The sequence below is a fragment of the Rattus rattus genome, chromosome 1, assembly GCF_011064425.1.
Source record: "Rattus rattus isolate New Zealand chromosome 1, Rrattus_CSIRO_v1, whole genome shotgun sequence".
Taxonomy (NCBI): domain Eukaryota; kingdom Metazoa; phylum Chordata; class Mammalia; order Rodentia; family Muridae; genus Rattus; species Rattus rattus.
Genome location: NC_046154.1, coordinates 212,785,951 through 212,810,111, shown reverse-complemented (window position 1 = coordinate 212,810,111; position 24,161 = coordinate 212,785,951). Strand labels below are relative to the sequence as shown.

Below are 24,161 nucleotides of genomic sequence, written 5' to 3'. Positions count from 1 at the left end.
CCCCTATGAACTAGACTGTTGGGGATAGGGCAGCAATGGGGGAGGGTTGGGAGGAACACATAAGGAGGGGAGGGGAGGGGGATGTTTGCCGGAAACCGGGAAAGGGAATAACACTCGAAAAGGTATAAGAAATACTCAAGTTAATAATAAAAAAAAATAAAAAAAAAAAAAAATTGAGTGTTTCTATAAATAAATGTTTAAATGTTATTAGACAAAGAGCTGGAGAGGTGCTACTTGAATGTGCAGTTAATGATCTTGAGTTTGCAGAGGGTCTGAGGCTTAGTTCCCAGGACCCACATGGCAGCTCACAACACCATCTTCTAAACTCTGGGGACCATCACATGGACATGGTACATTTACATACATGTGCGTGGATAAACGACTCATACATGAAATAGATACAGCTAAGGAATGTAAAGTAACCTGTGTGTGTATTTTTATATGCACATGGGAAATCTGAATCTATCCTGAGCTGTTATTATCTTATTGGATTGTGTGTTTACTTGCAATTTGTATTCATTGACTCTTCTGTATTTTCTCTAATTTTTTAATATGACTTATCAATGAAAAAGTATTATCCTGGAGGCTTCTTTAACAGTGAAAAATCTGTTAATTTTTCTCTCCAGCACAATTTTACATTTATTGAGGGTAACTTAATTCATGCAAGATAAAAATTATTTCAATAGATAAAGAAAAAACTTTTGAAAGTTCAGCCCACAGTCATGATAAATTCCTCAGCAGATTCATGAGAAGCAATTTTCTCCAACAATAAAAGTTATCTGTAACCTCTATGACTAAACACACATAATGATGAAACATTGCACGCTTCCCTCTGACACTGCGAACAAGTGCACTCTCTGAAGACGAGCTTTCTCTTCAGCATTGCACTGAATGTTCTAAACAGGCAGTACCAGAGAAAGAAGAGTATAGTTTACAAATCAAGCATGACTTGTAATAGGAATTATGAATTAGAACTTGCTGGAAATGAAGGGATGGTTCAAATGTTAAGAATACGTCCTGATCTTGCAGAGGACCTCAGTTCAGTTTTCAGCACACACTGAAGGCAGCTTACAACACATGAAATTCTAGTTCCAGAGAACCCAAAACCTTCTTCTAGTCTCTGGTATCTTACCCCATGCTTAGTCACGCAATAGAAGAAAAATACATCTTTAAAAAAAACTCTGGAAAAAGATTAAAAACATGGTAACTAGAAGATTTTTAGGATAAATAATATAAAAGTGAATTATATTTTTACAGGAAATAATAAATAATTAGGAAAATCATTTTAAAACTGATACCATTTATAAAAATAACGGAAGAATAAATATTTAAGAGTAAACACATGATCATTCATGTATGCAAAATACTTCTGCATCAGTTTCTTAAAGTTGCTGTAACAGACAAAAACATAGGCCACTTGACAAAATAGAATTTTACTGCCTCGCAGTTCTGGAGAGCAGCAGCCATTCTTCACAGGTTTGGCAGGGCCAAGTGCTTGTTCCTGGCCCTGCTGTTTCCAGAAATCCTTGGTGCTCCTGACTCACAAATGCATCTAGTCACCCGGCCATCTGTCTTACAGCTATGGAGTTGTCATTTTCTAACCAAATCTCTTCCTTTTATCACATCTCAGTCACACTAGATTAGAGATACTATGAATGACCTTAACTTAACTTGACTACATCCAAACAACTAATTTACAAAGAAGCTCATATTCTGAAGTACCTAGAAGTTAGGATTTTAATGTGTATGTTTTTGAAGGCATAATTCAATTCAAAACACAGCAAGTGAAGTACAAAGAGGCTGGGCAAGCTCCTGCCTGCTGGGTCCCCAGCAAGCCCAACAGCCATGAGGTCTGCCCCCACTCCTTTGCCCTCCAGCTTCCAGTTCCAAATCTCTAACTACAACCCAGACACCCACAGCCATCAGCATCCACCAGTTGAGACCCCTACCACCAATCCCCTGCCTCAAGGTTCCTCTGGGCAAACCCAGTAGTGGGGAGCTCCACGCTACCCCATCTGCTCTCTATTTCCAGGGCCACGACTCTCTGAAATTCTTTCTTTTATCTCTTATATTCTATTGGCGATGTTTGTGTTTATAGTTACTGTTCTCTTTTCTAGGGTTTCTATCTCCAGCTACTGACAGGATAAACAGAGGTCTGCAACCATCAGGAATCACCAGCTCTACCTGCATCCCTGGACAGCTGCTACTACAGGATCAACCAGCTCTACCTGCCATGCCAGAGGCCTAGTGACAGGAACTACCAGCTCTACCTGCAGCCTCACTCCCACCAGTGACTAACAGGCCTGCCAACATTAGGGACAACTAGTTGGATAAAGAAGTCAAAGAGCAAAATCCAGGGTAATATGGCACCACTAGAACCCAGCTATCTTACTACAGCAAGTCCTGAATATCCTAACACACTTGAATTGCAAGAAAATGGCCATAAATCTAATCTTATGAAGGTGATAGAGGCCTTTAAAGTGGAAATAAATAAACCCCTTAAAGAAATACAGGAAAATACATTCAAACAGGGAGAGACCCTTAAAAACAAAGCAAAGAGATATTTGGAAAATACAATCAAAAGGTGAAAGAATTAATAAAATTGTTCAAGACCTGAAAATAGAAAATATAAACAATTTTTTAAAAAAAGCTAAGGCAATTCTGGAGTTGAAAAACCTAGAAAAGAGAACAGCAAATACAGACACAAATATAACCAAGAGAATACAAGAGATGCCAGAGAGAATTTCAATAGTAGAAGTTATCATAGAAGAAATTGATACATCTGTCAAAAGAATGCTAAAAATGAAAAGTTTCTAACATAAAACATCCAGAGAATATGTTACACTATGACAAGACCAAATGAAAGAATAATAGGAACAGAAGAAGGAGAAGACTCCCAATTCAAAGAGCCAGAAAAAACGTACAAGAAGCTTACAGAACAACAAACACATTGAACAAGAAAGGAAAATCCTCCTGCCACATAATAACTAAAATAGTTAATGTACAGAACAAAGAAAATATTAAAAAGCTACAAGGGATAAAGACCAAGTATCATAAAAAGGCAGACCTATTGGAATTGCACCAGACTTTTCAATAGAGACTTTAAAAGCCAGAAGGGCCTGTGCAGATGTTCTACAATCTCTTAAGAGAGCACAGACAGCAGCCCAGACTTCTATATTCAGCAAAATTTTCAATCACGATAGATGGAGAAAGATATTCCATGACAAAAGCAAATTTAAACAATATGTTCCACCAATCCAGGCATATGGAGGATACTAAATGGAAAATTCTAATACAAGGAGGGTAACTATACCCAAGAAAACACAAGAAATAGATAATTCTACACCAGGAAATCCAAAAGGAGAGAATTGAGAAACATACAAAAGCCCACACATACAATGCCACCATCAACATCAAATTAACTAATTGTCACTGGTCATCAATATCTCTCAATATCAATCGACTCAATCCACCAATAAAAAGAAGCAAATACACCCAAGAGGAGTAGAAGGCAGGAAATAATCAAACTCAGAGCTGAAATCAACCAAGTAGAAACAAAAATGTCTACAAAGAATCAACAAAACCAGGAGCTGGTTCTTTGAGAAAATCAACAAGATAGATAAACCCTTAGCCAGACTAACCAGAGTGCACAGAGAGTGTATCCAAATTAACAAAATCAGAAATGAAAAGGGAGTCATAACAACAGAATCTGAGGAAATTCAAAAAGTCGTCAGATTCTCATCTTAATTGGTTACAGAATACTTCATTTCAAAAAAAACATGAATAATAGGATGATTGCAGCAGACAACTTAGAACAACTTAAGGAAATTTCAGAAAACCAAACACTAAAAGTAATATGTCTAATCACATATTAAAAGGCAACATTTTTCATTTCACCTATAAATATGACTATCATATTTATAGATTCTTAATGATGTATTATGGTTTTTGTTTTGTTTTCTTTTGTTAACTATTGTACAATTACGTTTTTTGTCATTACGTTCAGGAGTAATTTTCTACAGGTTCTTCCTTGGAATGGTCACATAGTTTCTGGTATAAAGGGTGCATCCTTTGTAAATAGCCACAGCAATCATATTATCTTGTGTAAAAACTGAAAGAGCGGTTGGGGATTTAGCTCAGTTATCTTGTGTAAAAACTGAAAGAGCTTTATTTGTTTCAGGTGTTCTTACATCTTTAATATAATAAAAACATCAACATGTAATGTTCAACCTTTTGCTTCTTACTAATCAGACATTTATGAAACCACTTTGCTAATGACTTATCCATATTAACTGTGTTCTTAAACTTACTGACATGTATTCACTGATAGAGCTCAGTCACTAATCTGACATTGACATTTATTTGCACAAGATTGACTTGTTCTACAATCATTTGCTTCTAGTCTCACTAATCCCTTTAGTTATCAGATTTTTCCCACTAAATTTTCTTTATTAGTTTGTATTCCACTCACTGTTTCCATTTCTTAGTTCAGCACAGAAATGGAAATGCAGTCTATGTATTCACTGTCTTCTTTCACAGGTTAATTCTTTGGAATTCTTTCATCTCGTGGGACTTAGCAGTAATCCATTTCTCTTTAAAAGTGGAGTTTATTTATATTGTCATGCAAGTTGTATGTACATTTGTTTGTATGGATATACGTAAATTTATATATTAATTCCCCATTATCCTCATTTGCTTTCCAACAAATAAACCTCTACTTAAATGCACAGAAGTGTATTTGTGTGTCTGTGTATGTATGCGTGACTATGTAATGTTAACCATGTTAAAATATTTTCCAATTACAAGTCATTGAAAGTCAAAGCAAACGAGCAGATAAATATTTTAACATCAGAGTACAATATATTGGCATGATGCACTATTGTAATACACTAAGTTCATTCTATTTTTATTTATTTATTATTTTATTTTATTTACTTATCTATTTTATTCATTTTATTTTAAAATGCTTTTAAAAAGTCAATTTGGTTTTGGAAACAGGTTTGGTGCTGCTTAGACTGGTCTCACTATGTGCACATAGCCAAGGACAACAACAGACCTGTACTGAGCTGCTTCTGTGTCCCAAATTCTGGGGTTCTAGAACAGACTACCACAGCTGATGAGCAAAGGCAGCTTCAGTGTATAAATGCTTATGATTTTTAACATCAGCTACCGATAAGTAAAAGCATTAAAAATTATTTGCATTTTGAGCAATCAAGATAACTGTGTAAGTGCTTTTTGTCACCAAGCTGGACAAGCTGTTTGGTTCCAATGCTCACAAACTGTACGGTGGCCTTCACATACACCACACCGCATACACACCTACACACTCAAAATAAAAATAAATAAATTTAAAAATAGATGTATTTAAGTTTTATAAAGCCATATAAAACAGTACATATTAAATAAACTTTATTGATGAAATAATACTATATTAAAGAAAATAATTTAAACACATTGAAATATGAATTTGTTTTTAAAAACAAGTTTTAATATCAAAATAAATGCATAAACATGAAAATACTGGAAATCTCCATCGGCAGTAAGGAAACACTCCTGACACATTAGTTAGGGATTACTATAGGAACAAGAGCCAAACAAAACACAAGCCACAGAGCAAACCACACTGCATATGAACGCATGCACCAACAGCTCACATGCCATGGTTACCTGAACTGCATGAGCATAAGGTTTTATCTGTAAAACAATGTGGAAGTAACGTCAAACATACAACTGCCAGTTGTTACGGGCAGAGGAACTGCATTCAAAATGTTAAAAAGAGTGAAAATGCCATGCTAATTCAGAAGAAGAATTATACATGGATACAAATTAAAAGAAAATCTGACTAACTGAAAGAATTATAAGCTAAGAGCAGAAATTAAGATACACAAATCAAAGTCTATATAGCACTTCTGTCAGGAACATGGGCATATTATATACTCTGAAAATCAAGTGGTAATTACTAGACAGAGAACATTAACCAACTGAGGAACTGAAATTAGATGAACCATTGAAAAGTATCACTCATTTTGGACAGTTTAAAGTTGATTTCCTTTTAAGAATATTGAAAAGTAAACATTCAAAATTTGAAGGATACAGTTACTTAAATATTTTAATACCATTTTAAAATTATGGAAATCATCAAAAAGTAAAGGGATATATTTTGCTTCTTTTTGTAATACAATTGATATGTCTAATGGAGGGAATGTAATTTACTGTTGTTGTTAGCATTCTGTCTAAGCTCCACCTCAGTTACCTGGCAACAACCAGCTAGGCCTGATTCACTGTGGAAGGGACCTCCCCCACCATCCTGTTGCTCTTGCTCTCTTGCCTTCCTGTCCCCACTCTCTCCCCATTCCCTTCCCTCCTCTCTCCTCATGTGCCCATGGCCAGCCTCTATTTCTGTTTCTCTATTTCTCCTCTACTTCTTCTTCTCCTCCTCTTCTTCTTCTTCTCCCCCCTCCTCCCCCTTTCCCCTCTCTCTCTCTCTCTCTCTGCCTTTCTCTGCCTCTATTACCCTCTTGACTCCTCTCCCCATGCCCTGAATAAACTCTATTCTATCCCATACCATCCTGTGACTGGTCACGTTGGGGGGGGGTGCGGCATATGCTTCAGCATGGGCTCCCCTGGGTACCCCTTCCCCCACACCTCACCACACTCCATAGAACACACATCAGTAGTACAAGGCTTATTTTCTAACATTGAATTAAAGTTTCAAAAGTGTGATGATATTTCTAAAGTGAAGTTTCCAAATGTAGGAACAGTACGTTTGCCAACTGTTCACAAGACTGATCTGTCAGAAGCCTACAGAGCAGATCAATTACATAAAGTATTTTGTAGGAAGCAAAACAGAACTTTTTTTTCTGGCCACAGTACCTGAAGCACAGTGGGAACAGTATAAGAGGTACAAGAAACCATTTCTCAAGAGAATAAATGTCTAACTACAGACAAAGGAAATAAATCTAGTAGACTAACAATTTCATAAATGCTGTAACATTTAGAAGATCATATTTTAGTTAACTAAGAAAGAATTGAATGCAATGGGTTATATTAGGATTAAAACAACAAACAACAATGAAATCAGCACCAATTGTAATTATCAAGCTTCACCAAGGTAGTCACACATTATTAAATTTCAAACTTACCACCCAACAATTTTGTTTAAAATAAAAGTACTAGTCATCTATATAATTTTTAAATCTAGTGATCCTCACATTGTATTATGTGTCCTCACATATTATCAACTGTTCTCTTCTCTATTTAGTATACAACCATACTGTTTTTGTTTGGGTCTACCTAAAATGTTTACCGCAGTCCCTATTTTCAGTATCTCCAAAGTGCTCTTCAAAGCTCATATGAACTATATACACCACTCCATCTTATTATAGGACACATATACACACTCACAGAGAGAGGGAGGGAGACAGGGAGACAGACAGACAGGCAGGCAGACAGACAGACAGGCAGACAGGCAGACAAACAGGCAGGCAGACAGGCAGGCAGACAGAGAAAGGAGAACAAGATTATGATACTGTCATGATACTTAGTTTTTCTATTGATGTATTTTTTCCCCTCGATATTTTTAAAAGATACTAAAACTTGAGTAGTTTTTCTCTAAATTAAGGGAATTTGCTTCAGAGTTGAAAACAAAGGGACACTTTGTTAACTCTAGCTTATTAGCATGATAATGGAACACTCTAAGGAGGGCTATGGCTTCACTGGAGAGCAGTCTGGACAAAGAGGTTGCTCTGCAGGGACTCAGCACAGGAGCCACTGAGGGTCAGAGTCCTAGATCATCTGAAGATCCTGATTAAAGATGCTTTGTGAGTAACAAAGTATCCGTGTCTGGAAAGTTCTAGAGTAAATCTATTTGTATCAGGAATTGCCTTCAGCAGCAACACCATTTGGTCACTGTTGCCATGGCAATGGCCATACATTCCCAGTCTATCATTGGCTCAATTCCCAACTCCACCTGGGAGCATTTACATCAGATTCCAAATAAAAGGCAGACATCTTCTAGGCAGACATCTTCTACCCTCTCTTTCTCTTCTTTCTCCTGTCTCTTCCCTGTGTCTTATTCTCCCATTAAATCTCTCCACGTGGTACCGTGTTGGCTTGGTGTGCTTTATCCGGGCGCAGGTCGATATTTAAACAACAACATCATCAATATTTTAATGTCCCAGTAAAGTAACTCCAACCTGCAGCCATCACACAATGAAGCACCAGGGAAATTACCTTGCTCAAACCTGGCTTCAGATAACCACTGTAACTTGGGACACTTCAGTGAAGATCAATGTAGATAAAATTCTAAGGGTATTTTTGAATGCTATTCTTTTTTGACTTTCTAAGATCTCTGTTAAGAGGACCTGTAAGGTATGTCAGCATCATTTACACTTTTTTTTGTAACTCTGAATGTAACTCTGTCCAAGTTGGTGAAAGAGTTATACCTCTAATTAGTGTGTCTGGGGCAGTTACAGCATCAAGCCCTACAAGCTCGACACGTACTTACTTAATGTTCTTGTGTTTAAAGTGAGGAAGATGTCAAAGAAAGTTAAATGGAAAAATATAACAAAATAAAGCCAAAATGCAGATGGATATCTTAACTAAAATCTATAAGAAATTTAAGTATAAATATACAAATTACCAGAGTTCTGTCAGAAAGAACTTAAAGACAAGAATTACAAAGCATGGACTGGGAGCAAACATGGAAGAATTTAGTTTCAGGATTGAAATCCTCAAACATATCCATAACTGCGAACAACAACAGAAGCAGGGAGAGAAGAGACTCTGTCTATAAAAAAGGGCACGCTGGCCGACATCCGCATTAAGTTAGATGAATTAGTACACAGGGAGACACATTAATCATCTTCATGTCATAACCAACTGTCCTACTCTACAATCTAAGGAGAATGTACATAGATTATACATAGATTATAGTGGCCAGAAGAATAGACAATTTCATTGTGATAATGTAACTTTTCCAACAAAGTCGGTTGTAATAGCAGTTACCAATAGGAATACGTGAGGGTTTATGGTCTCAGAGGGTTAATAAAGAACTATGAAAATTATTTTAAATTAGTTTTATCTGAATATCTGATATTGTGCTAGTGGAAATAAAATTCTAGTTATTAAAGAGAATTATTTTTTTAGAAAGATGAAGCTCATTCCTTGGGCTTTCCTGTGACTCTCAGAGAACCAATCTTAATTTTATACATATTCAGCACTTTTAGATTTCTAATTTAGTCCAATTCAGCAAAAGGAGGTGATATGTCTGGAAAAAAGTTGTGACCATCAAGCATACCTCTCACTACCAACAAATAACAACATGGTTTGTTGCTTTTAACTGGACACTTATGAAATCTCACCAATGCCAGTCAGCTAACACAGAAATGTCAGTAAACAAGAACCCTGTGACCATATAAAAAGAATACAGCTCACGCATGATAGTGAGAGAAAAAGCCTTCATCTCATGTCTCTACCACTTATTTGTCAGAAAAGCACAGCTAATGGGGTGGAAGACAAGCCGAGTGCGGCATTTTCAGTCTATGAGAGTGTTATTAAATTATACAAAGCTAATGTAGAATGGCCTGACACAGTTGCTAGTAATTAAAACAAGAACAATTGTACTGGTTTGTATTTGATCAATCCAGTATGTGTGCATGCGTGTGTCCGTGAACATATGGATGTTATATGTTTATATGCACATATATGGATGGGTACTGAGGAAATGTGCACACGTGTTATCTACACTGCTCTGAAACAAGGTTTTTCACTGAACCCGGTGCTCACCAGAAGGGCTAGGGTGGCTCTTCAGTGAACCTCAGGAATCTGCCTGTGCTGGCTTTCACAAAGTGGAACTCTAAGTGTGTACCAGCTGCTCATGTGGTTGCTAGAAATTAGAAATCAGGCCCTTCTGGTTGCAGAGCACAGTACTGACAGCCAGTTCCCCAGGCACTAGATCTAAGAATCTTTACTAATATATGATGAGGTACTATGCTTTAAGTATCTCCATCACTTAGGATCTACAGTAACATGACCAAGCTTTATTGTATTAGCTATCTCATTTCTACTTTAAGTCTCTAAATACTTATACCTTCAAAAGGTTGTATATATTTGATGTTATATCATATAATATGCGACTGGAATGATTTTAATATTGTTCATATGCATGCCTTTAACCCGATGTTACTGTTTTAAACTATTAAAAACCATAATAGTAGCCATGAAAACACTAACAAACACTCATTAGCAATTATAATGCTGTTTTCACTCTGTCAGATGTACAATCATGATTAGAAACATTCAATGAATATATGATAAAGTTTGCAAAACTTACTTTGCAACCTGCGTGTTGGGCTCTCTCCATGCAGCTGTCTCCGTGGCATATATGGAGAAGGGTGAGGGAGTGGCAAAGAGGAGACATCATGGGTCTGAAGTTTGTACCAGTGTGGTTCATCATCTAACAGAGCTGTTTCCAATTCAATTAAAATCTACAAACCAAAGACACAAAGCCGTTACACCAATAAAAATGAAATCTCTTCAATAGCCTATGACTTTTACAATATTATCAGAGTAATTCTATTTACAACAAAGTAGTGGATTTAATGTTGCCAAATTGTCAGCAATGTTTTGACAGTAATTAAATGAGAAACAATTTTTCTAATGTTTTAGTGAATTTATACTTTCAATAGCTACATTTTTATACAGACCTTGACCAATCAAGTCAATATTAAATTTGCAATATATTATGCAAAATAAATAGCAATTTTTATTTTTAAGCTGACTGTGATAACTGATATTATTTTTATTTTCAAAATCAAAAGCATTTTAATTTACAGGTCCTAGTATAATAATTTCATAATAATTGATAAATGAGAAGAAAAATTAATTAACAACAAACCATGCCACATTATTTATATCTACTATGAATAAAAAATGACTATTTTTGTCATTTAGAAAAGGATTCTAAAGCTAAAAATAGGTAAAAATGACTTAAGGTCAGATAAGCTTGTTAGTAACAGATAAAATGAAGCTTTCTTCCTTAAAACTCGATGCGTACTAAACCATACCACTGACAGTTCAAACCAGAACCTCACATCATTAGCTCCATATACACTAGTTAATAATGTATGGCTGTTGGGTGTCATTTAAAAACAAACCGGAAAAGACAAGAATTGGAGCTTGACATGTATCATATCATCCTATGGATGGTATAATATGATTTTTAATTATAAGAGAAATCAATTTGTAGAAATGATTTTCTGTTTTCCTTGAGATTATTATACAAGTACGACAGAGTTTGTGCATATTTTGTAGATCTACCATGTGAGGATAAAGTGGTAAATTATCATGCCATTTAGCTACAAGTAAATAGACAAATACTGTTATTTTACTAGGTCTAAATGTCCCCTGTACATTTTCAATATTAGAGGCACTATGATGTCATGTTAACACATACTATACTTATTTAATCCTTCTACTAAATTTGAGCTACATATTAACATTATTTACACTTGGCTAAAGAGGGAAACTGATGCAGGACAGATGAACTTGCTGGATGCAGGGCTAGAAAGTGAGAGTACCAGAAGTGCAGAGAGGCCAATGGCTAGAGTCATTGTTCCCAAGAACCGCGTGATCCTTCTATCCAAATGATTACTAGGTCTGTAACTCTTTAACTCACGTCATTCAGTTCATATTTCTTTCTTTTATTTTATCCATGCCATTCTCCTTTCACATAACCAGGAAAAGTGGGTAGACTAAAAAAAAGATTTCATGAAGCAAATAACTGATTTTTCTTACTATCATATGCAAACAGAGAGTGTCTTCATCTCTCATCCCTCTTCTGTTTGTTCTCCACATTACAACTGGAAACATTTTTCTCTACTCACAATTTAGAGAAACTTTGTTGAAAACTTTCACTGGTTCCCATTATTCGTAGGATTTAATCAAGTAGGGAACATGCTCCGATGTCCTTTTAACCTTGAAGCTTCATGTCCTCCCTGCAAAGTTGAGGGAGCTGACCCAAACTCATAAACCCTGATGCCTTGTTATTCTCTCTGCAGAAATCTCAGTCTCGTTGACTATATAAATTCTTGTGAAAACTTTTTGATGACTTTAGTCCAGCACAGCAATTATACATCCCTACTACATTCTCCTCATCACAGCAATGTCTGAATCCACCATGAGATACAAATTCTTGAGGTAAACCCATAGAAAAAATGCCCAATACATTATATATGTTACATAATAATCAAGGAATAAAATAACAAAAAGCTAAAAGCACTCGACAAGGCAACAGTGTGTGTGTCAAGTGCAAACCACACTTTCTCATCATGTATTAGGAGTCTTCCCCAGCCCTTTGTTATCATGGGGTTTTGCTTGCTTGGGTCTTGGCTTTTGGTCTTGAGACTGAGCTTCAACATGCTGGCCTTATTGCACTTGAATTGTTGACTCAAAGGATCAGCTTTCCTAGGAGCTGATATCATAGGCTTATGTCACTACTTACACATCAGCTTCACTAAGAATCTTAAAACACTGTTTTCTTTATTATTGCTAAGTTTTATCTTAAAGCAGTGAATTCCTTCTGCTGAATTAAGCCATTTAACCTTGTGACTCTACTGGAAGCAGTCATGTAAACAACAGAATGGACTGAGGCAGTCAGCCTTAACTACTCCCAGGTACCTCTCCTAGGAATTCACTCTCTTCCTCTCGAACTCGAGCTTGATCCCAAAGGGTGATTTCGAGCATTCGTTCCCGGAATTCTCTTCGGTGAACAGGAGAATAAATGAAAGTCTGGTTCCATTTGGGTTCCAAAGTTTTCTTGACTGTTTTTGTTCTTCTCTTGTTTTTATCACTATTTTAATAAAAAGAAAATATGCAAACTTACATGCAAGGTTTTTACTCATATTTTATGAATTTAAAATTACTCAGGAAAAAAGTCAAGTAAGGTTTAAACTTCTTGCCAAATTATGACATATCATGCTGTGACTTAATCAGAGTAACAGCTCAAACAAACCTCTTAAGCTGCAGAAAGTTAATTGGAAAAAGAAAATACATAAATTGCAATTTTCCTTCATGAAAGCAGCTAAGCAGCAATTGTAATATATATTTTTATATTTATAACCAGCAATTGTAATATATATTTTAAGAACTTTTAAGAAGTGCTATTTGCTTTTGTGACAAAGGAAAAAGAAAAAGAAAGAAAAGAAAAAACTCCAAATATATTTTTAAAGACACAAAATACTGATTTTTTTGTAAGGTAGCCAAAATAATGTTAGATGGAAATAGAGGATAATTATCTTGACAGGTGGGACTTATACCTAGGAGGCTTTCATACTTACTTGGATGGATTATCTGTAGTTAAGAAATATTTTTAACTGCATATACATCATTTATATGTACATTGTACTTATAAATTACATACATGTCTTCTTATGTTATTAGCTACGTTAAAATATATTTTAACATATAATTTAAAATTAATATACATTTTAAAATAGAAGATTAAAGATTAAAAGTGTAGAATTGACTCTAATTAGAACTAAAATCTGAAGGACATGAAATCATAAATCATTAGTTTAATTGAAGATATGAAAGGCAAAGGTCTTACATTAAAAAGGAATCCCTATAACTTTGATTGGCCTAGCCTCCATGTCAAGTATGCTTCATCCCAGGGATGAAAGGTTGGTTCAATATATGAAAGTCCATTAACATAATCCACTATATAAACAAACTCAAAGAAAAAATCGCATGATCATCTCCTTAGATGCAGAAAAAACATTTGACAAAATACAACACCCTTCATGTTAAAAGTATTGGAGAGATCAGATTAGGCCCATACCTAAACATGATAAAAGCAATTTACTGCAAACCAACAGCCAATATCAAATTAAATGAAGTGATACTTGAAGCAATACCCCTAAAATCGGGGACAAGACAAGGATGCCCACTCTCCCCATATCTATTCAATATAGTACTCCAATGCTAGCTAGAACAATAAGACAACAAAAAGAGATAAAGGGGATTAAAACTGGCAAAGAAGAAATACAGGTATCACTATTTGCAGATGATATGACATATATTATACATAATCAAACCCAAAAATTCTACCAGAGAACTTCTCCAGGCAAAAACAACTTCAGCAAAAAAAAAAAAAAAATGTAATTTTTTTTAACTATCAATTGTTGACACCCAAAGAGCTTGAGAAGAAAGGCATAGGAAAAAGGCAAAATTTGGTGTTCGTGTCAGTTTACCCCAGGTTTGTACAGCAATAAACCTTTCTGTACTAAGGACCCAAATAATGTAACTGCCAGTGCACTAGGATAATTTGGCTGTAATAGCTATCAATCAGCCACAATTTAGGTTCTATCTGGCCACTCTAATTAGGATTTTTTTTCTTTCTTATATTTCAAAATGTGTCTCTCAACAAAAAAAAAAAGTCTACATTGCAATGGTTTTTCCAAATTAACTTCATGAAATTATATAGTAAGAAATTTCTAATAACTCTTAAGCATTGTGAAATATTAATGTATTCTGAAACATTTGTTTTACAACTTTCAGGTTAAAATGTATCAATATCCAGTAAAATACTATTGGGAATGATCTGCTTCCTTTATCCCTTTGCTAGATTGCTCAGATGATGCTCGAACATTATAAATCTTGACTCTAGAGAGGAGAACACAAATCTTTTTAGCCTTTCCATCCTGCAACACTGTTAGGTCAGTGTTCTAACCCTATACTATACTCCCAGGTCCAGGAATCCATTCCAGGAACCCATGACCTGGAACAATGATTCTTTTCTGTTTGGAGCAATGGCTCCTTTCCAATGAGCCAGTTGCTTTCAGGTTAGCCAATTAAATAAGGCAGTGAGATACTCACCCAGCCAATGGGGAAAGAAATAACCACTATAAGAATTAGATTAAGCACACGCGCGGATCCAGGCCTGCAGCAGCGCTCTGCTCCCAGACTCCGTGGGAGAGAGACCTCACCGCCTGGTCAGGTGGGCACTCCTGAGGCTGCAGAGCGGAAGAGACCACCAACGCTGCCCACCCCTGCCCACATCCCTGGCCCAAGAGGAAACTGTATAACGCCTCTGGGCTCCCGTGGGAGAGGGCCCAGGAGCGGCAGGACCCCTGTGCCTGAGACACCGCTGGAACCTGAAGGAAACAGACCGGATAAACAGTTCTCTGCACCCAAATCCCGTGGGAGGGAGAGCTAAACCTTCAGAGAGGCAGACAAACCTGGGAAACCAGAAGAGACTGCTCTACGCACACACATTTCGGACACCAGAGGAAAACACCAAAGGCATCTGGAACCCTGGTGCACTGAAGCTCCCAGAAGGGGCGGCGCAGACCAACTTGTCTGCTGCAAGTGACCTGCCTGGTGAACTCAAGACACAGGCCCACAGGAACAGCTGAAGACCTGTAGAGAGGAAAAACTACACGCACGAAAGCAGAACACTCTGTCCCCATAACAGGCTGAAAGAAAACAGTAAAACAGGTCTACAGCACTCCTGACACACAGGCTTATAGGACAGTCTAACCACTGTCAGAAATAGCAGAACAAAGTAACACTAGAGATAATCTGAAGGTGAGAGGCAAGCGCAGGAACCCAAGCAACAGAAACCAAGACTACATGGCAACATCGGAGCCCAATTCTCCCATCAAAACAAACATGGAATATCGAAACACAGCAGAAAAGCAAGATCTAGATTCAAAATCATATTTGATCATGATGCTGGAGGACTTCAAGAAAGACGTGAAGAACTCTTTTAGAGAACAAGTAGAAGCCTACAGAGAGGAATCGCAAAAATGCCTGAAAAAATTCCAGGAAAACATAAATAAACAAGTAGAAGCCCATAGAGAGAAGACACAAAAATACCTGAAAGAATATCAGGAAATCATAAATAAACAAGTAGAAGCCCATAGAGAGGAGTCACAAAAATCCCTGAAAGAATTCCAGGAAAACACAATCAAACAGTTGAAGGAATTAAAAATGGAAATAGAAGCAATCAAGAAAGAACACATGGAAACAACCCTGGATATTGAAAACCAAAAGAAGAGACAAGGAGCTGTAGATACAAGCTTCACCAACAGAATACAAGAGATGGAAGAGAGAATCTCAGGAGCAGAAGATTCCATAAAAATCATTGACTCAACTGTCAAAGATAATGTAAAGCGGAAAAAGCTACTGGTCCAAAACATACAGGAAATCCAGGACTCAATGAGAAGATCAAACCTAAGGATAATAGGTATAGAAAGAGTGAAGACTCCCAGCTCAAAAGGACCAGTAAATATCTTCAACAAAATCATAGAAGAAAACTTCCTAACCTAAAAAAAGAGATACCCATAGGCATACACGAAGCCCACAGAACTCCAAATAGATTGGACCAGAAAAGAAACACCTCCCGTAACATAATAGTCAAAACACCAAACGCACAAAATAAAGAAAGAATATTAAAAGCAGTAAGGGAAAAAGGTCAAGTAACATATAAAGGCAGACCTATCAGAATCACACCAGACTTTTCGCCAGAAACTATGAAGGCCAGAAGATCCTGGACTGATGTCATACAGACCCTAAGAGAACACAAATGCCAGCCCAGGCTACTGTATCCTGCAAAACTCTCAATTAACATAGATGGAGAAACCAAGATATTCCATGACAAAACCAAATTTACACAATATCTTTCTACAAATCCAGCACTAAAGGATAATAAATGGTAAAGCCCAACATAAGGAGGCAAGCTATACCCTAGAAGAAGCAAAAAACTAATCGTCTTGGCAACAAAACAAAGAGAATGAAAGCACACAAACATAACCTCATATCCAAATATGAATATAACGGGAAGCAATAATCACTATTCCTTAATATCTCTCAACATCAATGGCCTCAACTCCCCAATAAAAAGACATAGATTAACAAACTGGATACGCAACGAGGACCCTGCATTCTGCTGCCTACAGGAAACACACCTCAGAGACAAAGACAGACACTACCTCAGAGTGAAAGGCTGGAAAACAACTTTCCAAGCAAATGGTCAGAAGAAGCAAGCTGGAGTAGCCATTCTAATATCAAATAAAATCAATTTTCAACTAAAAGTCATCAAAAAAGATAAGGAAGGACACTTCATATTCATCAAAGGAAAATCCACCAAGATGAACTCTCAATCCTAAATATCTATGCCCCAAATACAAGGGCACCTACATATGAAAAAGAAACCTTACTAAAGCTCAAAAACACATTGCACCTCACACAATAATAGTGGGAGATTTCAACACCCCACTCTCATCAATGGACAGATCATGGAAACAGAAATTAAACAGAGATGTAGCCAGACTAAGAGAAATCATGAGCCAAATGGACTTAACGGATATTTATAGAACATTCTATCCTAAAGCAAAAGGATATACCTTCTTCTCAGCTCCTCATGGTACTTTCTCCAAAATTGACCATATAATTGGTCAAAAAACGGGCCTCAACAGGTACAGAAAGATAGAAATAATCCCATGCGTGCTATCAGACCACCACGGCCTAAAATTGGTCTTCAATAACAATCAAAGAAGAATGCCCACATATACTTGGAAATTGAACAATGTTGTACTCAATGATAACCTGGTCAAGGAAGAAATAAAGAAAGAAATTAAAACTTTTTAGAATTTAATGAAAATGAAGGTACAACATACCCAAACTTATGGGACACAATGAAAGCTGTGCTAAGAGGAAAACTCATAGCGCTGAGTGCCTGCAGAAAGAAACAGGAAAGAGCATATGTCAGCAGCTTGACAGCACACCTAAAAAGCTCTAGAACAAAAAGAAGCAAATACACTCAGGAGGAGTAGAAGGCAGGAAATAATCAAACCCAGAGCAGAAATCAACCAAGTAGAAACAAAAAGGACAATAGAAAGAATCAACAGAACCAAAAGTTGGTTCTTTGAGAAAATCAACAAGATAGATAAACCCTTAGCCAAACTAACGAGAGGACACAGAGAGTGTGTCCAAATTAACAAAATCAGAAACTAAAAGGGCGACAGAAACACAGATTCAGAGGAAATTCAAAAAATCATCAGATCTTACTATAAAAGCCTATATTCAACAAAACTTGAAAATCTTCAGGAAATGGACAATTTCCTAGACAGATACCAGGTACCGAAGTTAAACCAGGAACAGATAAACCAGTTAAACAACCCCATAACTCCTAACGAAATAGAAGCAGTCATTAAAGGTCTCCCAACCAAAAAGAGCCCAGGTCCAGACGGGTTTAGTGCAGAATTCTATCAAACCTTCATAGAAGACCTCATACCAATATTATCCAAACTATTCCACAAAATTGAAACAGATGGATCACTACTGAATACCTTCTATGAAGCCACAATTACTCTTATACCTAAACCACACAAAGACACAACAAAGAAAGAGAACTTCAGACCAATTTCCCTTATGAATATCGACGCAAAAATACTCAATAAAATCCTGGCAAACCGAATCCAAGAGCACATCAAAACAATCATCCACCATGATCAAGTAGGCTTCATCCCAGGCATGCAGGGATGGTTTAATATACGGAAAACCATCAACGTGATCCATTATATAAACAAACTGAAAGAACAAAACCACATGATCATTTCATTAGATGCTGAGAAAGCATTTGACAAAATTCAACACCCCTTCATGATAAAAGTCCTGGAAAGAATAGGAATTCAAGGCCCATACCTAAACATAGTAAAATATACATACAGCAAACCAGTTGCTAACATTAAACTAAATGGAGAGAAACTTGAAGCAATCCCACTAAAATCAGGGACTAGACAAGGCTGCCCACTCTCTCCCTACTTATTCAATATAGTTCTTGAAGTTCTAGCCAGAGCAATCAGACAACAAAAGGAGGTCAAGGGGATACAGATTGGAAAAGAAGAAGTCAAAATATCACTATTTGCAGATGATATGATAGTATATTTAAGTGATCCCAAAAGTTCCACCAGAGAACTACTAAAGCTGATAAACAACTTCAGCAAAGTGGCTGGGTATAAAATTAACTCAAATAAATCAGTTGCCTTCCTCTATACAAAAGAGAAACAAGCCGAGAAAGAAATTAGGGAAACGACACCCTTCATAATAGACCCAAATAATATAAAGTACCTCGGTGTGACTTTAACCAAGCAAGTAAAAGATCTGTACAATAAGAACTTCAAGACACTGAAGAAAGAAATTGAAGAAGACCTCAGAAGGTGGAAAGATCTCCCATGCTCATGGATTGGCAGGATTAATATAGTAAAAATGGCCATTTTACCAAAAGCAATCTACAGATTCAATGCAATCCCCATCAAAATACCAACCCAATTCTTCAAAGAGTTAGACAGAACAATTTGCAAATTCATCTGGAATAACAAAAAACCCAGGATAGCTAAAGCTATCCTCAACAATAAAAGGACTTCAGGGGGAATCACTATCCCTGAACTCAAGCAGTATTACAGAGCAATAGTGATAAAAACTGCATGGTATTGGTACAGAGACAGACAGATAGACCAATGGAACAGAATTGAAGACCCAGAAATGAACCCACACACCTATGGTCACTTGATTTTTGACAAAGGAGCCAAAACCATCCAATAGAAAAAAGATAGCATTTTCAGCAAATGGTGCTGGTTCAACTGGAGGTCAACATGTAGAAGAATGCAGATCGATCCATGCTTATCACCCTGTACAAAGCTTAAGTCCAAGTGGATCAAGGACCTCCACATCAAACCAGACACACTCAAACTAATAGAAGAAAAACTAGGGAAGCATCTGGAACACATGGGCACTGGAAAAAATTTCCTAAACAAAACACCAATGGCTTATGCTCTAAGATCAAGAAACGACAAATGGGATCTCATAAAACTGCAAAGCTTCTGTAAGGCAAAGGACACTGTGGTTAGGACAAAGCGGCAACCAACAGATTGGGAAAAGATCTTTACCAATCCTACAACAGATAGAGGCCTTATATCCAAAATATACAAAGAACTCAAGAAGTTAGACCCAGGGAAACAAATAACCCTATTAAAAAATGGGGTTCAGAGCTAAACAAAGAATTCACAGCTGAGGAATGCCGAATGGCCGAGAAACACCTAAAGAAATGTTCAACATCTTTAGTCATAAGGGAAATGCAAATCAAAACAACCCTGAGATTTCACCTCACACCAGTGAGAATGGCTAAGATCAAAAACTCAGGTGACAGCAGATGCTGGAGAGGATGTGGAGAAAGAGGAACACTCCTCCATTGTTGGTGGGGTTGCAGACTGGTACAACCATTCTGGAAATCAGTCTGGAGGATCCTCAGAAAATTGGACATTGAACTGCCTGAGGATCCAGCTATACCTCTCTTGGGCATATACCCAAAAGATGCCCCAACATATAAAAAAGACACGTGCTCCACTATGTTCATTGCAGCCTTATTTATAATAGCCAGAAGCTGGAAAGAACTCAGATGCCCTTCAACAGAGGAATGGATACAGAAAATGTGGTACATCTACACAATGGAATATTACTCAGCTATCAAAAACAACGACTTTATGAAATTCGTAGGCAAATGGTTGGAACTGGAAAATATCATCCTCAGTGAGCTAACGCAATCACAGAAAGACATACATGGTATGCACTCATTGATAAGTGGCTATTAGCCCAAATGCTTGAATTACCCTAGATGCCTAGAACAAATGAAACTCAAGACGGATGATCAAAATGTGAATGCTTCACTCCTTCTTTAAAAGGGGAACAAGAATACCCTTGGCAGGGAAGAGAGAGGCAAAGATTAAAACAGAGACTGAAGGAACACCCATTCAGAGCCTGCCCCACATGTGGCCCATACATATACAGCCACCCAATTAGACAAGATGGATGAAGCAAAGAAGTGCAGACCGACAGGAGCCGGATGTAGCTCGCTCCTGAGAGACATAGCCAGAATACAGCAAATACAGAGGCGAATGCCAGCAGCAAACCACTGAACTGAGAATAGTACCCCCGTTGAAGGAATCAGAGAAAAGAACTGAAGAGCTTGAAGGGGCTCGAGACCCCATATGTACAACAATGCCAAGCAACCAGAGCTTCCAGGGACTAAGCCACTACCTAAAGACTATACATGGACTGACCCTGGACTCTGACCTCATAGGTAGCAATGAATATCCTAGTAAGAGCACCAGTGGAAGGGGAAGCCCTGGTCCTGCTAAGACTGGAACCCCAGTGAACTAGACTGTTGGGGAGGAGGCGGCAATGGGGGAGGGGTGGGGAGGAACACCCATAAGGAAGGGGAGGGGAGGGGATGTTTGTTCGGAACCGGAAAGGGAATAACACTTAAATGTATATAAGAAATACTCAAGTTAATAAAAAAAAAAAGAATTAGATTAAAACCCAAGGTTACTTCCTGTCTCGGTATTGAAGATGTGTGCGGAGCCACATGCAACCCTAGAAAAAATGATGGTGATGTGAGAGACAAAGCCTTGAAAAGCAGAGACAGAGAAATGGGAAACAGGACCCCAACATTTTCACCATGCTTGCTAGAGTCCCTTTTTTACTGATATGCCTGAAATTAAGAGTGATGGGATTACTTTTGTGGACATAATTTCTAGCCTAAATACCTTTAGAATCTGTGTAGTACAAAACAATTCATGACAAAAATCAAAATGCAGTCCTTGAAGGAGGGATTTGGGACCCAGTGGTAGTTGGACAATATAGATGACAAACACAGACGAACCAGTTAATTTTATGTAATGAAGTTATAAACAAAAACAAAACAAACAAACAAACAAAATCAATATTGTCAAGAGGTAGAAAGTAAAGAAGAATATTAAAATAATTTAGTTTCTCTTCCAGCTTTGTTTATTAACAATCTACCTTAAAATTATTATTTAAAAATAAATTTTAATAATTCTGGCATATAAAATATATTACTTAAGAAATACAATATGCAGGTGTTTAAATTAAATACTTAGATAAAATCATATAAATGCAAAGTTTTAAAATAATCTCAAATACTTACTGTCATTTTTGGTCCATCAGAATTATTATATTTGTAAATTTTGCAAGTTATGTGACTGTTGACACAAAACAGTGAATGATACAGATCAAAACAGTCTTTTGCTTTCCCTTATTTTTAAGAGCATGTATGTTTTAGTTTAAAATCCCTACCTTCTGTCTGGAAGGAAGTAAATTTTAACATAAGGATTCCTTGGCCTCCCATCTTCCCTGGAAGGAGATCCTTTGCTCCCAAAATTGTAACTATTAACTGGTGACCAACCTTGTCAAACCATAGTTTTATCTGAAAAGCAAAACATTAATTTATCAGCTCATAATTTACTATCAATACATTTGCATTTCCAATCGTTATAATACCATCCTCTAATACTAATATTAAGAGATAACATTTTCCCCCAGTAAACTGTGATTTGTTCAAATAAAAGGATATACTATAATAACTTCAATGAATAAATGAATTAAATTCTGATGTCTCAGTTTCATTTACACATCACTTGGGTTTTTTGTTATCCTGATGTGATGAGTTATTAATGTACATAAAATAATTACACTATTGTATTACATAATTTGTACATAATGATTCCTCTACATCTATTTTCATTTAGGAAGCCCTACGGTTCTTCTTGTTTACCTTTGCCTTGAAAATAAGTGTTCTAAATGCAGTGTGTTAATAGCAACAAGTAAATGGTATTCAGAGGGAAGTTTCAAGCAAATGTTTGTGTCTCCATAGTAAGACAGATTTCAGAGGATATAAGAAGGCTTACTGGTAGCTTTAAAAGATTCCCTTATAATAAATGTATCTTTAAAAATTTTAGAGGCATAGTTTCTTCTTCAGTGAAGAAACACATGACATCTTTAAAATAATAAACTTTTACTTTATAATTTTAAACAAAAATGTATATAATGTTGCTATATCATAATTAGGATTGGCACTTTTATGTCCTCCTGCTCCTAAATTCTTTTTAACAGTTATCATCACCTGCAACTTCAAACCTTCACCTCTAATTCAATGAGGATCTATAAAAGACCTATGTTAGCTAGGATCGTATCATTGCAGCCAGCTAAGAACTGAAGTGGAGGCAAACATATGTAGTTCAGATTCACACATGTGTTCACACGTGAAACATGGCAGTTCAGTTCCAGTTCTGCACTCCTCTGTACGTGTCCTAGAAGATCAGAGGCTGACTGACTTGAGGGAGAAGAGGCAGACCAACAGACTAAAAGGGCATATGCTAGTATTTGTTGGTGCTAAAAGAGATGAGGCCTCTTGCGGAAATAAGAATAAGAGATATCTGAACTATAAAAGTAATTATTACTAGTTTTCATGTTTCATTGGTTCAAATTTTAAAGTGGTTTTATCCTGCTATTGTATAACTAGAATTGTCTACTAGCTAAGAAGTTCAAAAATAGAGCTCAAGATTTTCTAAAGCTGTGTTTAATAAATATCTGACAGTCTGCTATTATCTGGCTTATTACAAAGTTATACATTTCTAAGCTAGCCTTTTCCCTATGAATTAAACTGACATTTTTAGAATTTTAAGAATCAGAGCTTTAATCCGAAGGATCAAGGGACCCCTGAAGAAAACAGGTCTCAGGTCTTAATACAGTGAAACACCAGCACTGGGAAGACCAACGGAGGAGGAATGTGATCAACCCGCAGACCTAGGCTAATCGGTTATATATGAATCTGATGCTACATGGGCCTCAGGGCAAACCATGTCTCTAAGAAGAAACTAAAAACCAGAAACTGAGCAGGGCTGGGAACTAAACTCAAAACTTAAAAGGAAAAATTCTTAAATTTGATTGCATAGCAACATTAGATTACAGATATAGATAAGGGTAAGAAAACACAAAGAATAAACTATTGTTTTGACAAAAGCTGAGAGAAAATAAGGAAATTCAAATGTTTGATTGTTCATGGGATGAAAGAAATGTAGACAAGTGTCATAGCTTCTAAAATCTGTGATCAAACCCAGATTAATTTAGATATTCTCCACATTAATAATGGTAACTCTCATAGGTTTAGTGTTTTATCAAAATTTTATTCTTCAGATTTCCTGTAAAGCCACATGCTATGATGTAATGCATTATCTCTTACACAAGCAGACCCTGGCATCATTTTTTTCATACTGCTGTGACAGTATGTCAGTCCCTAAATT

At 36.7% G+C, this 24,161-nt stretch overlaps 1 protein-coding gene across 1 annotated transcript in view; it reads right to left on the bottom strand.

Moving 5' to 3' along the window:
• Positions 1 to 24,161, bottom strand: part of Rims2 (regulating synaptic membrane exocytosis 2) — a 291,163-nt gene that overhangs the window by 193,453 nt on the left and 73,549 nt on the right. The window contains 4 exon segments of the mRNA XM_032914664.1: positions 10,334 to 10,487; positions 12,679 to 12,850; positions 22,156 to 22,222; positions 22,225 to 22,285. Coding sequence (XP_032770555.1) covers positions 10,334 to 10,487; positions 12,679 to 12,850; positions 22,156 to 22,222; positions 22,225 to 22,285 — 454 coding nt within the window.